The sequence below is a fragment of the Haliotis rubra genome, unplaced genomic scaffold (genome assembly GCF_003918875.1).
Source record: "Haliotis rubra isolate DU_JTF1 unplaced genomic scaffold, ASM391887v1 Scf519, whole genome shotgun sequence".
NCBI classification, from domain to species: domain Eukaryota; kingdom Metazoa; phylum Mollusca; class Gastropoda; order Lepetellida; family Haliotidae; genus Haliotis; species Haliotis rubra.
Window position 1 is genome coordinate 212,463 of NW_025767212.1, and position 17,843 is coordinate 230,305.

The following is a 17,843-nucleotide window of genomic DNA, read 5'->3' on the forward strand; positions in this document are numbered from 1 at the left end:
TTTCTAGAAATGTGGATGTCACTGATTGGTATGTTTGGTGTAGACACAGATATATCAACGCAAAATATGTATCATGTATGTTAATATGTCGATATTTTTTAAGATCATCAAATTCAGAAATGTACCTTTGCAATTTCAATTGAATGTTTTGCTGTTTTTCCCAGTGCATAAAATCTTCAGATTAAACAGATGTGTTTTAAAGTTATTCTGAATCTAACATATTGCTCTTTATGTTATGTGATAATCTAAAATTGATCACTGTCCAACTATTTCTGTCCAAGTAATGGAAGAACATGTGGATGTGACACAGTTTACAAACAATTCTTTTGTGTTTGCTTTGAAAGCCAAAATGATCACAAGCTGCAAACTGCCTTCTTTTTCCATCCAAGATAAATTCATCAGCATTGTGTAAACGATGGTACTATCCTTGCAAACAAGTTTTACACAAGGGGAAAAACACAAGTGAAAGGTCAAAACATATCGCATAATAAATTGTGGAAGGATGAAAATATTAGATGTTCTTCAAATGTATTAGAAAACTTTTATGCCTCATGCTTTACTGTAATGCTCTTTGTATTACCACATATGTTAACCGATCGATGATATTACTAGATCAAAATGCGTCAGACTTTTCAGTGGGCAAATGTTTACATTTCCACCTTTTTGCTCTTGTTTGTTACTTTGTACACATTTTGCAGCAAAGCCTTAAGAACAAATACTGAGATGTTCTAAATGTAGATTTTCTAAATTATCAGACTGTCAAAGTATTGATTGGACATTTTTGTAACCATAGTAGCAGTACTCCAGCAAGACAGCTCTTTATCTGTCTATTTCTGTGATAGTTGTTGATGTGTAAATTTCCAACTTCTCATTTCAGTATGATTCATTGGTGAGGACAAATCCAAACTTCTGTGTGTGAATAAATTGCTTGTTCCCATCAAGAAATGCCCTAGTCCAGTACCTGACACATTGTTAACCCCTGCAGTATAACCACTGAGTAAAATATGATAAGCGTTTGTATAGCTAAAACAGTTATTTATGAATTATAATCTGAATTGGGAACATTTGAATTCTTATCAGGGTAAGTTGCTGACATTCGTAAACAGCCTGCAGGGCTCCAGATAACTTTTGGGGGTGCGAGTGTACTTACACATCATATTGCAAGTGGAGGTGTACTGAGAATTTTGAAGGAGTACTGACATGTTTTTGTGTGAGCGAGTTGGCGATGTGGTTTGTCTGGACGATTCATCGATCACTATTTCCAACCATGTATTTGTATTTGAAGACGCGTGAGAAATAACTGAGCGACCGTGTGATGCGAGAAATGTCCGTTCCGACTGGATATAAATAGGAACAGTGTAGTTTTTAGCCAATCGAAAAATAGTGACGCATATCGTTGCATGGCAACGCAAGTGATTCCTACTGTCGGGGTTTCCTCATGTGTCAAAATCGTGTTTCGCAAAAGAAACTTGACAAGTATTTATCCGAAATAGATTTCCATTTGCACGATACGCACGGAACTTAAATGTTAGACGTACAAAGGTATTTATGTGCGTACACGATACGCTTGAAATCTTATATTATGTCGTACTTAATTGATTTTGAGGCGTACATTACGCCTGTACGCCCCTTATCTGTAGCCCCTGAGCCTGGAGTCAAATAGCTACTGAGATAAATCCTGAATGTCTTTGCTCATTCATCAGATGCTTCCTACTAATACTTAACATGATACATATATATGTTAATCCCTGAATGTTACTGTAAATATTTGTTAGTGTTGATTGTTAGGCTGTAACGATTCACTCGCATATTCGGTGAATCGAACCGTAGCCCTTCATGAATTCAATTCATTATTCGTGGTCACCAGAACCGAATATTCATGAATATTTACAATTTTTAAGGGAGTGTGTTTTACTTGAACCCTTATGTCCTTTTTCAAAATGAGATATGCAAGAATGCATTATGTACTAGCCTTGTAGTAGCGCAAGTCATGTGAGTTTGCCAAGGCCGTACATGGTACTGTCAACTTAACTATTACATACCAAATTTGAGTGTTATGAGATGACTGGTTATTGCTGTGACAAATTAACACTGTCAACTTGGGCATTCAATATTGTGCATCAGTCATTTAACTACGTGTTGTATTCGTGAATAATTATTCGTATTCGTTACCCAATATTCGTGATACGTATCATATTCGCAACATAGTTTATTCGTTACAGCCCTAGTTGATTGTGTTTATATCTCCATGGTTTGTTCAGGATTTGTACTGTATATCATGATATTAATGTAACTGTGTCAAACCCTGGCTTTAAATATGTCATGAAACTGATGAAAAGTAACTTATAATGAGCTGACTGATGTAACAAGCTATTTTATTGGTCCTGGACCCCTGCTGTATATTTTACTTTTTAGTCAAAATGTGAGTTAGCGAATTTGATTTTACGCCACTTTTAACAATATTCCAGCAATATCACGACGGGGGACACCAGGCATGGGCTTCACACATTGTGCCCATGTGGGGAATGGAACCCGGGCCTTTCAGCGTGACTGCAATGTTTTCTTAAAATTTAACTCCACTAATTTATCACAAACAAAATAGTGATAGCTCCCTGCCATGACAGACTGAATATAAATCACTACAATAAATTAGACTTGACACCTGTCATAATGTTTCCATATATGTATACATATCTTGCACAAATAGAGTATGTGTTATCTGTCCATATAACACCTGGACACATTGACGACTAGTATGTATTAGTGTATGGCGGGGTTGTGAGAGAACGCTTGATCTGAAGAAAGTGAAGTCTGGCAGTATTATACATGACATGCTCCAGCAAGTTTGGATTATTACTGATCTGTATGAAATTGTGTTTTCCTTGTACTCAAGTCAATGACAGTGTTGGTACACCTTTGTATTAAATGTCATTTGATGTTCATTTCAGGTGTCCCATGTCAATTTCAAATAGATCCTTGTCAATTTCAAATTATTTGCTCAGACGAAATTGGTGTGAAGTGAGTTTGCATAGACAGGTTTGCAATTTCACTTTCTTGAATCGGTGTTTGAAGAAATGTTTGCACTGAGTTGAACATTGCTAAATGAACCATTTATTCTCAACCCTGTCGCATTGTCTGTCGCTGTGTTGAGAGAAGGATTGATAAGGGTGGTGAATATGTGTGATTGTGACTTAGTGATCAGAATATTTGTAGATTGAGTAGTTCATGCTTGTGTGAGTTATATACAACCTCTTGACATGTGTAATTTGTTTAAACTGATAGAGGTAGATTGTTATTGAAATATGAATCAGTTCATGTTGAAAGATTTTGATTGCATTGCACTTAATCTCTTGCTGTGTTATCATGTTCTTAAACGCTTTTCATCATGTAGACTTTTTAGAATGTACCTTCAGCAAGTTTATTACTCAAAAGTAGAGTTGATAGATTGAAACTATATGTTGATTGTTGTTTACATTTTCCCAAATGTCTGGTATGTAGGAATTTGTTTTTCAAAATACATAAAGTGGGGCATGAGTTTTGAAGTTATATGTTTAACATTTTTTATTAGAAATCTTTTAAATCATTTATACTGAAAGCAGCTGGATGATTTTTGTTATGTCTTTTATGTCTTCCTTATTTCTGGTCACGAATGAAGAAAGGACTCCCTGTCCCACTGATAATTTAATCTTTTGTTTTCACATTAAATTTTAGGACTCATCTGATTAGTAAATAGACTCTGGCTTGACTGCTGATTAACATATTTTACACTAATTAAGATCCTCCAGAAACTCTTTATCATTTAATCAGGAGTATATTGAAGACAGGTAATCAATTGTTTTTGTGGTTCTCTGCATAAAATATATTGTAATTCTACCTAATGAAGAGAATTAATGGTCATGCTAAATTGGAATATCTACTGTCAATAATGAAGTTGAGATTACTGGAAATTCCAGCATTAAAGGAACTACTGAAAAACTCGGTGTAGACAGAAATTACCATTACCATGGTTACAGATTTGGATTTAATCAGAGATACAGCTATTTTGTCGATTGGTAAATCTGGTTTTGTTTCAAAACTGGTATGTGTCATTGCATCAATTTCAGATAATATTTCCATGATTTTGATAATTTTGAACAGTTCAGCTGAGGCATGTTCAACAGTGAAATTGATTCCACTTCCTTGTTTGTGAATGTGATTTGTGTTAGTGAACTAAATGAACAAATGTGAAAAACAGCTGTAGTCCGAATCTGATCATCCTCATCCCAAGCTACGGATAACTTTTTGGGTCATTGGGTTATGTACTCGCTTGTGTTCATCTCAAATGGGTATCCAAATGGGTATTGAGTAGCCAAATAAATTGTACTCACCTCACTCAAAGTCATTTGAGTATTTTGCCATTTTCCATTAATAGTAAAAATATAATAAAGTTTAAATGTTGGTTTACGTGTTTGTTATTTATATTTGATCTGTAATATAAGAATTGATAAGAACGACTGCAAGTTGCCAAGTTCATTTGTTGAAATAGAACCTCTCAGTATACTTCAGTTATTTTAGCTATCCACCGGTACGCAAGCTAAGATTTGACATTTTTGTGTGTATGCATGTAAGATCAAATTTATTGAGTATTTACAAAAATTCAAGCGTAGCTGTACGCAATAGACCTAATAGGAATTGAGTTTCACATAAATATTTGTGTAATTTACGCAGATACACAGCTTATCTGTACCTCTGCTCGTCAGCACTATATATGATATATGGGGAAATATATGTAGGAAGTAGTTCCATGAGATGACAGTTCTTTATGCCTGATTTCACTCAGATGAAACCAAGTCGCAGGAATTGCCCTGAGAGGTACAAGTCACAAATGGCTAATAGTTGTGAGCTTTCTAGATATTTCTTGCGGAAGAAAGAACCATATGTTATAAATATAATAAGATATGTATTTAATCACAATATGTTTTCTGAGATTTGTTTATATTGTAAATTAAGAGATTTAGATGAGAGAAAACATTGCTACGTTAAACACACAACAATGTGTTGCAAAAGCAAACTTGCATATAAATTTAAGAACTTGCCTTCATAACTGAGCCTGATTTATGTAACAATCACATTATAGAAACTGGTAAGAATATCTTTGGTATCTCTCATTTCTATGAGTGGTAAAAATGTTTTTGAAGTGAATGGTTTGTTCAATATTATGCACACATGGATGTTAGCTGACAGGTAAAATCATGAATATATTTCCCAGTGTGTGTTGTAATATCTCTAAGTATCATTGGGGCATTGGGGTAGCCTAATGGTTACATCGCCGAAGACCGAGTTGAATACAATGTGTGAAGCCCAGTCCCTTGCGTGATGTTGCTGGAATATTGCTAAAAGCGGAGTAAAACCAAACTCAGTCAGTCAGTCTAAGTATCATTTTTACTTTATTTAACAGCTACGGGAATCAATAAACAGTCATAAATGGGAAAATATTTTGATCCATAAATTGACACTTTTGTAGTGAATAATTTCCATGCAGCAGACATTTTGTTAGGATTCCTAGACAAATCACTGTTGTAGTTTGTAAATGATCATAAATCGTGAGGTATGGTGATTATTAATCTAGGCCCAGGGTGATACGGTCAAAGACTTTCAGGCACCCCAATGCTGACAAGTGCTGAGAATAGTGAGATTACTGACAGAACAATATCCTGTCACAAGCCCTGGGCGAGTTGCATGACCAGTTGTCATAAATCATTCTTGTCAATATCAGATGTTTGTCGTCAATAGCCTCTGCATTTGTCTGTTGCACTGGCCCATACAAATAGCTTATTACACTATTGATTGTACTGATTATCAATAAATGGATCAGATCTTTTTTTTCTTCTGTTTTGTGGAAAGGATACTGTTGAATTCCTGACTATAGTGGTTGGTTTCTGTACTGTAGTGGGATTCAAACAGCTAGTGCATGAATATTTCATGATTAGTCCTTTTGCCATGGTCATGATAATGCAGATGAATTTCTGCGGTTTTGTTGTAAATGCGGTTTTGTTGTATTCACATATATCAACATTATTAGGTTATATGTCAGTGGGATGGAAGAAAAGAAAGTATATATAGCATGAAAAATCTGAGAATTTAGTCACAATTAAGTCCAAAGCCAAAGAGTGTGGTAAAATTTCTTCTGGTCATGTAAACTTTGCAGCAAATTTCTTTGGAAAGTTCATCCACTAACATTGTAATCTACTGAAATTAATGTCAAAAACAGGTCCAAGCCAGTAGACTGAAAAGTTATGCACAGATTTTGTGTACATCATAGAAAAGCAGCTTTGTTATACGTTTAGATCTTCATCTGTTTGAGTGGCGGTGGGGTAGCTTAGTGGTTTAAGCGTTTGCTTGTCACGCTGAAGACCCGGGTTTGATTCCCACATGGGTACAATATGTGAAGCCCATTTCTGCTTTGATATTGCTGTAATATTGCTAAAAGCAGCATAAAACCAAACTTACTCTCACTCATTGATCTATTTGAAACTTATTAAATGTCTCATGTTCAACTGAACAGACCATTGTGCAAGCTAATCATGTTAAGTACAGGAAACAGGTTGTCCTGACTGATAGTATGTCTGTCTTCATCATAGCGACCATTGATAGTATGTCTGTCATTCATCCATTCAAAACTTCCTGTTCAGAACTATGCAAAACAAATTTAATGATTATAAACCTTGTTAAAGTAAAACTGTGCAGTGCCTGAGCACATAACATCCTGAACACGGCTGTCGGTGTCCTTGAGTGCAACATGTTCAGTGGAGCGTAGACTATGACATAACATGGTGAAATGACTTTTACCAGTAAATCCATGAAGTCCATGAACCTTGTCTTAGATGTTGGTGTTGTGTTAACTGCAGTTCAAGGTTATTGTGTGGATCTAGCTGATCTTATTGGCTGGACATAATTTCACCTCACTTGGGCTTCAGACAAGTGACTTAAGTCACAGACTGTCCAAGTTTGACAAGATAATCAAACTTTCATTATCTGATCAAATCTTTTAAACACAATTTAACATGCTCAGTACATGTCTGGGAAGACCACACATTTCAAACTTGGTCCAAAAAACTTGTTTGTTTTGATTTATGACTAACAATTCCATGTTTGTCTTTATTATTCCTGCCAGGACATCACTGATGTTTTTTTAAAATGTTAAAATGTTTGCAAATATTTTTTAAACTGTTAAATATGGACACCTTCAACTTTTCCCAAAAGTTTTGATAGAAAATTTCTGCCCATATCTGGTGTCCCACACCATGATATTGCTGGAATATAAAAGAGATGTAAAACCATAAACGCCACGCCACACCAAGCGTCATCTTGCCTCACTTCATCTCACATTGAAACTTTTAAAACATAAACTAGTTTTTAACCTTGATTTAGGAATACATGTTTTATTAAGTAACAAAGTTTTGTCAGTCTGTGCCAAATACTTTTGAGTCTACCAACCCAAACATTGCTGTCAGCATCTTTAAAAGTAGATGATGGTTCCCCTAGACCTACTGTTAGCTGAGTATTGTAGTCCAAACAGGATGTCATAAGACTCTTAGCTTCAAACAGGTGTCTAGTTATGAATTGAAATAACTGTGATGATAAAATTTGTGAGGGGACAAAACAGTGTAGGAGCAAAAATTTAGTAATAAGGAAACAAATGCTTTTCAATTAAAACTATGGTAAGTTAATTTCAAAATGAAATTACTTCACATTTAAGTTTTTATTTAATTTTCATTTCAAAAATCAGAAAATTATGTGAAAGGATATCAAGCAATTTTTATTTAAAATTGCCCCCAGATTGTGCCTATCAAAAGAAAATCTGTGAAAAAATGGAAACATATTTTTGTGGCCTTATATTACCAGATTAACCCTGCTCCTGTATCTGGAACTGGTTAAGAACATTTATTGCTTGTTCACTTCCTCCGGTTTATTATCCTGATCCTTTAAGGAACACATTACCACTTAATATGTCATGCCAGTTGATATGTGTAATCCACTGACAGAGGTTATGTCGGACTGCATAACACCCTGGATCGACCCTACACTCTGTAGCCATACAATGCCTTCAACTTCAGCATGCTTCACAGAGTCGTGTAATCCTGTTCTAATCTGCTTCACATCTGACCTAGTCCTTGCAATCCTTCCTAATCCCAATCTGATCTGGAATAATCATAATCTTGTAGATTTTTCAACCAAACCTCAGCTACATGGATTTTTCGACATCCATTGTAAAGGTAGTTCAAAATGTAGAAGAAACAGCTACAGGCTGTACTGTAGGTACGGAGTGATAAGGGACAAGCGTAATTAGATCCAACACCGATTACATTCTAAGCTCTCACTTCATTTTACACACCACCGAAAGCGTGCTTTATTCACCGTATCGCCCTGTTGACCCAGGCATTATTGACTATACCTATATACCCATTGTGTGCCATTATAGTCGATCTCTCCACCACACAAACGGGTCCCAACCTGCTGAGAGCGCTCCTTTCACGGCCCCTCTTCCAGTCAGGAGGGCCTTGTAATCAAACCACATCAATTCCAGCTGAGTTTGTTTACTACCCTATCTGACAAGCCTCGCTCTTTGCTTTCTCATTGTTAAAATAAATCAATCTCTCGTAAGTATTGTCTAGCATTGACCAAGGTGGAGGAGTTCGGGAACATTACCTACACAGCAGAGGAATTCTTAACACAGAGTCTCACCATCCCTATGCCAACAAGCATGAGTGTCTCAAGTGTTGAGGTAAATTTCTGTCTTACCTGTAAACTTTATTTGATGTAGTTTACTTTGTTCACTAACTATGCTTGGAATTTAGGGGTAATATTCCAAAGTTTATAACATTCTGCTTTTGAAATTGCCACTGTTTGAAGTTTCAGATGTATGTCAGGTGCTTACTTATCAGTTGCTTTGAACATTTTCATTGCAATGAATAAAGTTCAAAGAACGAAATTGCCAAATGTAACAGAATTTTATTTCTGTAACAGGCCTCCGGCCCAAAATACATACACATAAATTGATGATAATTAGAGCACATATGTATTTCATTTAGATTTGTGTTTCTTGTCAACAAAGTATAAAAATAGACATACATCCTTGATGATATTAACATTTTTACTCTGTAATATAGATATAAAATTAATAATTGATGGTCATTTACTAAAATATTTTGATATGTACTTATTTCTGATATGAGAATATGCATCACAGATATAAAACACATGCCATTCATCTTCAATAACGATAGATACCATTTAATTTACAAAACAGGCGATGCCTTTCATTATGTACAACATTAATGTATCTACCAGTTTCAACTGCTAGTTTAAAATTACAACAGCGAAATCGGGCATATATAATTTTTAAATATTGAGGGATATCATTATTTCTCAAGTAGCTCTCTACATTTAACAAAGATTTGAATTGCTTATAGTAAAAACATTTACAGCTACTGTCCAAAGATGACTGCCAAGATTGGAATAAATTATCATGTAGTCTCTGTTTAAATGATTCAATAAAAAAATTGTAATGTTGGAGTACCTCAAAACTGTTCTATTCTAAATGTTTAAAGAAAAGAAATAGCAGTACCAGCTCCCTTCAAAGCGTTTAGTATATCCCCTTGTTTCAGATTTCACTTGAAGGGAATCAAGGTTTTGTTGCACGTATTAGGTAGCATTTAACCTAATTCCATACCACAAATATGGGGGTGCATTTTGTCCATCAATTGTATATTTTTGTAATTATATTTGTTGATGATTGTTCAGAATTGACTTCAATAATGTTTCACATCTATGGAAGGATACAAAACCCATTGTCAGCTGATATGGTGAGTAATGATCCACTAGTTGACGTTGGCTAATCTAATTTTTGTTTGTTTATGAAACATACAATGTACACTATAAATGGCTTGTTCAGTGAATCAAATGCATGGAATCAGTTGTAGTATTTATTATGCTTTGAACAGCGTTTCAGTCATATCAGCATAATGTAAGAGAAAACCCCAAAGCTGTGCTGTCATGAACATTTACCACTTTGGTGAGGGCAGATCAAGATTCATAATTAAAATACACCTGGGATTCAAACCCATGACCATTTGACACATGAGATCCTGAAACAGGTGAACTGAGATGCCTGTAGACCACTGTGCCATTATATCATAGAACTACCAGAACTCACTGACTTCAGTCACTTCGACCATGTGGAGTTGGTGGGGTACCCTAGTGGTTAAAGCATTCGCTCATCATGCTAAAGTTTCCCCACATGAGTACATTGTGTGAAGCTCATTTCTGGTGTACCCCGCCGTGATATAGCTGAAATATTGCTAAAAGCTGAATAAAACTAGACTCACTTCGGTAATGATGGGTGATGAATAGTAATATTTCCCTGGTTTCATTCCCTAAACGTTTGTGAAGCTATTACTGTCATACCTTCAGTAACAGGAGTCGTATTGATCAAATTTATGATGTGTACAGCATTTAACTCCTTAAGCAAACATGCCAACAGATTGATTAAATCTTTAGCAGGTTTATGATCTGCCCAGACCAGAAGTAGATTAAAAGGATCACCAAATGCAATTTAACACCGTGGTGTAGGCAATAATACCTCTGTCCTGGGCAAGATCGGGGTAGTCTAGTATGTGAGCTGGAATTCACTCCACTACTCATCCAGTCAACCACACAAGCATTTTGTGGGTGCTGCCTGACCTGGATTCTTACTTGTGGAGGATATGAATTGTCTGTGACAAGGTTTGAAAACTGTGTGATGTTTGTAATGGCTACTGTGAAAGGGTTTGATTGTTTGTAAGGAGGTGTGGAGTGATTTCTGTCATGTTGCCAATGTAGTTGGACAATGGAAGTCAGCTTGTCAAGGCAGAGGGTGGGCGTGAAGTAGGGATTTTCATTCCAAGACACGACCATCACCTGAAAGTACTTGGTAGGCTTTTTGTGCTTGCTGTGTTTGGGAGGTTCTGTGAAGGTAATGATAGCATTAAAACAGTTAGCAACTCACATGGGTAGTCCACGCTGAACCCCATTTTTTATAGGACAGGACACAAATTGATATTCCTTCAAAAAACATTTGTTTTTGATATCCGAGAGAGGTATAGACAATCTATACATGAAATGAAAGCTTGTCATCTGAGTATTAAGGACAGAAAAGATTTGAAATTTATGTGGACATTTTCTTGTAAAAACGTTTTTATGTCTAACCAATAAAGTCTGTACTTCCTGTAGTCTGCTGAGACCACTTCCTGTCCTAGCAGTGTTGTCATTTTGATCTTGACAGCCTGTTAGATCTTTCTCCAAAGTTTTCCATTTGAAGCATTGATATTTTTACTGTCTTAGTGACTGGTTTGGGACGACCTTTTACTGAATGAACATTAATTCAAACGGCTCTTTACCCTGTAACCATGACTTATATGTCCAGAATCACTTATTTGCCAGAATTCAAAGGATATTAATTCCAAACATTGATGTGTAACCATTTTAACAATGATGTCCTATTTATAGCAAATGACAGTTTGAAAAGCTACCTCCGCCATACCACAAGCATATTATGTAGCAGAATGTATACAGATATTCGAATTATAGACATATTGCACAATACTGAACTCTTTCTTTGGATCTTCATAAGTGTACCCTGTATACAGAATGAATGAAACACTTTATAACTGTCACATCCAAGATTCTAAATAATTCGAATATCTCTAATCTCTTGTACGTGTGTGAATGCACTTTTCTTCAAACCAACAGGTTGTATAAGAACTCCATATGTGCTCAATGCATTGATAACCTCCACCTTATGGTGTACTCTTTATCATGTACTGAATACATTCCCCATGATAATAGCCAACACTATGCCTTGCATAATAAACTCCAGTTGTAAATCCTCCATTGTGGAGTCCCAGGCATGATTGAGCTGGAGTGTTTACCCCGACCTGAAGAGTTTTCATAATGGAGAACCCTCTTGTCAATGTTAGTATAGGTAAAAACAAACAGACCCACTGAGTGATTTATAAGAATCGTGTTATACAGGTCAAGAATGCAGATTGTCTGTTCTCATTGAAGAAAGGATTAGGTTTGAAGTGTTTGTTTGAGTGTTCAACAGGTTAAAAGTGAAAGTTTTGTTGATGTATTCATATTCAGGGTTGGGCTATTCATATTCATGAATGTAGAACTAGAAGGGAAATGTTTTTTGCTACAGTTGAAATCTTATGTGCTCATGTTGCAAGTTTTAAGTTATCAAACATCAATGCTCACGAATGGTGTTTCAAAGTAACAGGACATTGGGTCCTGTAAGTTTCAGATGTCTGTCTGACCCATTGAAAATTGAAAGGACCCATAGAATAAAATTAAACACACATTTCAGACTTAACATTTCTTATATTTGGCATTGAAATTATTACAAACATAAGATTTATAACAGCAAACAAGTGTCACATGTCACATAACAACTTCAGTCATTGTGAAATATACTGTCAGACACTGGGGCCGGCCAGATTTGCCAGAGGGTCAGATGCTATTCGTGAACACTGAAACATGTCTTGGAGAAAATATCTACACTTATGCCATTTTATTGATGGGAAAACTTATTATATATGCATCATCAGATCCTCGATGTTTCACAGTTGTTCAAGTAAGTTTGATGTGTAATTATTCCCCGCAACGCGTTTTGCGGGGGGGATTAAAATGGACTCCGTCCGTGTGTGCGTCTGTCCGTCCACATTTGTCTTTTCCGGAGCAGGACTCTAAAAACGTTCAATATTTCTTCACCAAACTTGGCACATACATGGATCTGTTGGTGTACTGGTGCCTTTTGGTAGTTTTGGAATTCTGAATAAAATATTTTTGACGTCTCCATGGCAACAAGTTCGACTTAGACTGAAATTAGTGGTAGTGCTCTTTTCCGGAGCAGGACTCTAAAAACGTTCAATATTTCTTCACCAAACTTGGCACATACAGAGATCTGGTGGTGTGCTTGTGTCTTTTGGTAGTTTTGGAATCTGAATAAAATATTTTGGGTATTTCCATGGCAACAAGTTTGACTAAAACTGAAATTTGTGATAGTGCTCCTTTCTGGAGCAGAACTTTAAAAACCTTTCAATACTCTCCTTCCACTTTTCTATATACACAGCTAAATATTTGACATAATCATAACTCGTAGACATAATCATGAAGAGTATTTTGCTATTGCAGGGGATATTGATGGCTTTGTCTTCATGTTTTTACATGGCAGTGTATGGGTTACCTGTCTAGTTTTTGGACCCTGTGGATGACCGTTGAGACATCACGTTGATAATTCGTACTGTTTCAAGTCAGCCAGAGTTCAAGACAGCAAGGTTTCAGAATAAATTTATTGGACATGTTATTAGTGAGTCAAAGGTGAGAGAAATTTGTGATCAGTTTATACCAGAGACTTTACTAGTCTGAACCTGTCCTCTGTATGATGTTCAAAAGCAGAAATATGTCATGGTATGTATGGACATTTTTTATTTTTTTTTTTTTTTTTGTTAAACAACTATTTTATTTCCTTATATCACTTCCCCAACTTTACATCATGAGTTGGTACGGGAAAACAAATAAGAAAGATGTGAATTTTTTATTATTTTATTTTATTTATTTTAAAAAAAAAAAAATTAATTATAATTATTTTGTATTCAGAGTCTCGGATAACCAATATCCCGAAAAAATAAAAGTAATTGCATGTTGAATAGAACCCGTATTGTGTAACATTATTTCGGAAAACTGTAAAAGAAAAATACAATATGTATGTATGGACTTCATGAACAATACAGGACTCAAGGTAATTCATTTACACATTGAGTACTTTTTTGGGTAGTCAATATATTTATATCCTTGTATCGAGGCTGTTGGGTTTATGTTACTAATGGGTAAACATTTTATAAAGTGATTGACTTGTGAGTGCTGTTTGGATGACTTCTAGTTTGTATCTAATCATATGCTGTCCCAAGTGTGTAACATGTCATATTAACTCTCAACAGCATGTCCAGTTGACAATAACAAAAATGTGGCATCTTGTTTATGCTTAAAAAAACTACTGGTAGATAACTTGAAACAGATTAATTGATTAATCGTTCAAGATTGAATCAACCATTCATAGAAATATTGTGTATTTTAATGTCAATGACAATAAACTCAATTGGCTTGGGTGCTTCATGTATTCTATAACTTCCCGAAATAGGTCATGATCACTTGGTGTCTTGTCATAATACCCAGCAGTGTTGGACGTTGCTCATAATATTGCACTTGTTTTGATTAATTGGCAGCTGTGAAACAGATGTGTCTTTGCTGGCTGTGGTATAAATGGACAACTATTTATTGATCTCATGTTTATTCAAGTTCGCTGCAACCTTTTCACGGGTCACTGTAGGCTTCTTTGGCCTCCACTGTCACTTGATGATTGTAGTCATCATATCTAGTTTGCAGGATCATTAATCACACTATGAAGCACTGGTTTGTCTCTCCTAGCATTTGTTCTTTGTAGGTTGCCTGGATGTAGTTGGAATATTGCTGATTTTACTGTTGAAGAATACATCATCACGTAAAGCATTTAGAAGTTGCACAGGTGCAACTGTTAAATACAACTTCATATTTGTGTATATCATCTTGAACCCAGTGCATGTTAACATTTTGCTGTTCAAAGAAGACAGATTGCATTTGGAAAACTGTATGGTGAGGAAATGGCTTTGAACGGTGACTCTGATAATGACATGGATTGTGATATGCATGGATAGTGATTGAGTGACTTTCTGCTCATGTCGTGAAATTTTACAACGTAAAATAGAGATCAGACCCAAAATAAATGTGTTATAATCAGTGATAATGATGTTCTAAGTCATTAATACCAAAACTAATGTAATATTTTTATATTGATCAGCAGGTGCAACAAGTTATTACATAAGGTTGCACTAGGTGCAAGTACATTTTATTTCCTTAAATCGGGCCCTGCAGGGCTGGAAATAACTTTAAAATTGCTAGTGTACCCCGGTACAGTTGCACAAGTAAAATCACTTGCCCTGATAATTTTTCCACTATACTGGCCGATTTTCTTGTTGCTTTTTTAAAATATACAACATAATTAACATTGGAAAGTCAACTGGACACCGGTACAGTGTGATATACAAATTTACTTGCCCGACAGAAAAAAACACTGGACTCGGGCGTCGGGCAATGGGTTATTTCCACCCCTGCCCTGTAGTCATCATTCCTGGTTTGTGTGGATCATTAATAACACTGTTAGGTGTTGGTTTGACGCACCCAGCATTTCTTCCCTACAAGTTTCCTTGATATCAGTGGAATATTGCTGACTGCAGCCTTGAACAATACACCGTGTTTGTACTTGTGTCATGTTGTCCTCCCACATAGAATTCACAGACAGCCAACTCAGCTGAAATTGTTTTTATCACTGTTTAGAGTTTGCACAAACTTGAAGAAGTACTCAGATTTCATGAAGGTACTTAAGTGTACTTGAACGTAAATAAAGGAGGAATTGTTCTTGTAAAGTACAACAATTTCATCAAGAACTTGAACAAATTGAACATGGTTGAATATTTGGAAAGCATACTCGAATTACTGTGTTTAAATTGAGCATGTTGAAGTTGGTATTTTTAATTAGTCATTTAAATTTAGTTTTTCTGTAAGTTGCCTGGAATAACCAATTAAATTACTTTATTGTCAATTTCCATGACAGAATTTTTTTAACTTAAGGGATGTTATATAATTGACTGTTCAATGTTGTAATGACAGTCCCATCACATGTTAAGAGTTCTTCAGTCAACTAAGTGCACTATTTTCTTCCATATACCATGTGTCAATCACATCTTTATGTGTTGTATACACAGGGCTCCAGATAAGGGCAGTATCGGCGTATGTACGGATAAAAAATATGCACGATACGGTAGGAAATAATTTAGAAAACGTAGCAGATACGCACCACAGCAATGGTGTACGGTCTTAGAATCATTTACAGACGTATTTATCTGAAAAGTATTGTTTTATTGTTTATTGACCTGTTTACACAAGAGTAGCAATGTTGTGGTGCATATATGAAACGAAACACAAGATTACTGATAGTCCATTAACTTCCATTCAGTACTCTAAATGTACACTTAAGGTTTTCCAGTACTCAGTATTGAACAAATAAGGAGTATGTACTCCTGATGTTGAAAAATTATCTGGAGCCCTGTATACATGTACAGAGTCTGTGTGAATACATGTGATGAAAACATGGTGTTGTCTATTTCAACTCTAGTGTTCAGAACCTTGTAACCATGGTAACAATGACAATGTCAGAATTGTTAATTGTGTGTAGTTTTATAAAGAATAGGGTATGAAAAACACAGGTCCTAGTGACGGTTTAGATATACATGTATATGGACAAACACTGGACTTGGTTTTATGTTGTCATATGGTGGTGTTTGTCAAGTGAGTTACAGTGCAGTACAGTACAGTACAAGAAGTCTCTTATCTTTACATAAAATAATAATAAAAAGAATGAAAGAATATATCATGAAATGAAACTGTAATTACATGAATATTCCTCCTCACAGTTAACAGTTCCAGTTGTAATAAATTGTACTTAAGTCTATTTAGAAAGTGGAAAATATACTGAAAAGGTGTTGGCATTGCTTTCAATGTCAGAACCTTGTAACCATGGTAACAATGACAACGTAAAAATTGTTAATCATGTCTTGTCTTCTCGAGAACAGGGTATTAAAAACACAGGTCCTACGGTTTAGATACAGAGTTATGCAAAAAGTATTCGGACGTAATTTCCATAGACTTAATCTAGTGTAGCGTAAATAATTTTCATGAATTTAATTTTTGTAAGACCCAAGTCAAATTTTGCACATTTGTGAGGAATCATCTTACCTACAATCACATAATTTCTGTTTAATTTTCCATTGCTTATTTATCGAATGGCAACAATATAATCAACATATGTACAGTGCCGTGCACTCCTTAACATGGCAGTCTATGGGATTGTGCGTGAGTTGATAAATATGATGTCATTAGTTAAATAGTGGTCAGAAAATTGAACTGAAATTATGTGCACAGAGCAGAGATGATTTCAAATTTGCCTGTCAGATTTTACAAAGATCCATACTAAACTCACTTCATGAAAATTATTTATGCTACACTGAAATAACAATTAAGTTTATGGAAATTACATCAAGTGTCCGAATACTTTTTGCACAGGTCTGTGTATATGGACAAACACAGGACTTGGTTTTATATATGTTTTTCAGTACTTCCTAGTTTTGGACAACTCTCATACAGCACTGTAGACTAACGCTTAGTCTCTGAATATATGTAAGTTTGATAGTAACATACAAACCCATTTAAATTGAAAAGGAGCCCCAGGGAGACCAGAGATTCAGAACCTGAGGAAATCTAGACTTGCTTCATTTAGGGCTTTAGCACTGCAGGGAGGGATAAGGTGTAGGGATAATAATGTGGTTCAGGGACTGTGAGACAGACTAACAGCAGGTGTTTATTACACTCAGTATTGTCCAACACTTACTGACAGGAAATAGATTCAAATTATATTTCGGTTTCCAAGATTAAAAATCATGTTGGTGAAACATTTTAGTATGCTAAGGCATGTCAGTCAAGGAAGTGTCTCAGTTTCGTGTTTGTTGTTGAAGACGTGTGGTATCCAGGGCCTGTTGACTAATTATGTACAAGATGTTGTGGAATTTCCTGCTGTAGAATGGGAGCTGATCTGGCTTCAGTATTGATGACCTAATTGTAGCATGTGAAATTATGTTGACAAATGTCTCGCCCTAACATGATATTTTGTTTCC

General features: G+C 35.5%; 1 protein-coding gene across 2 annotated transcripts in view; it reads left to right on the top strand.

Annotated features, from left to right (window-relative positions):
- Positions 1-17,843, top strand: part of LOC124292487 (centrosomal protein of 57 kDa-like) — a 29,373-nt gene that overhangs the window by 942 nt on the left and 10,588 nt on the right. The window contains exon 1 of one of the 2 annotated variants that reach the window (XM_046729577.1): positions 8,668-8,764. The exons of the other annotated variant lie outside the window; for it this stretch is intronic. Coding sequence (XP_046585533.1) covers positions 8,732-8,764 — 33 coding nt within the window. The 5' untranslated portion in view covers positions 8,668-8,731. Of the gene's footprint in view, positions 1-8,667; positions 8,765-17,843 lie in introns of those variants that run through there. 2 annotated transcript variants of the gene reach the window in all.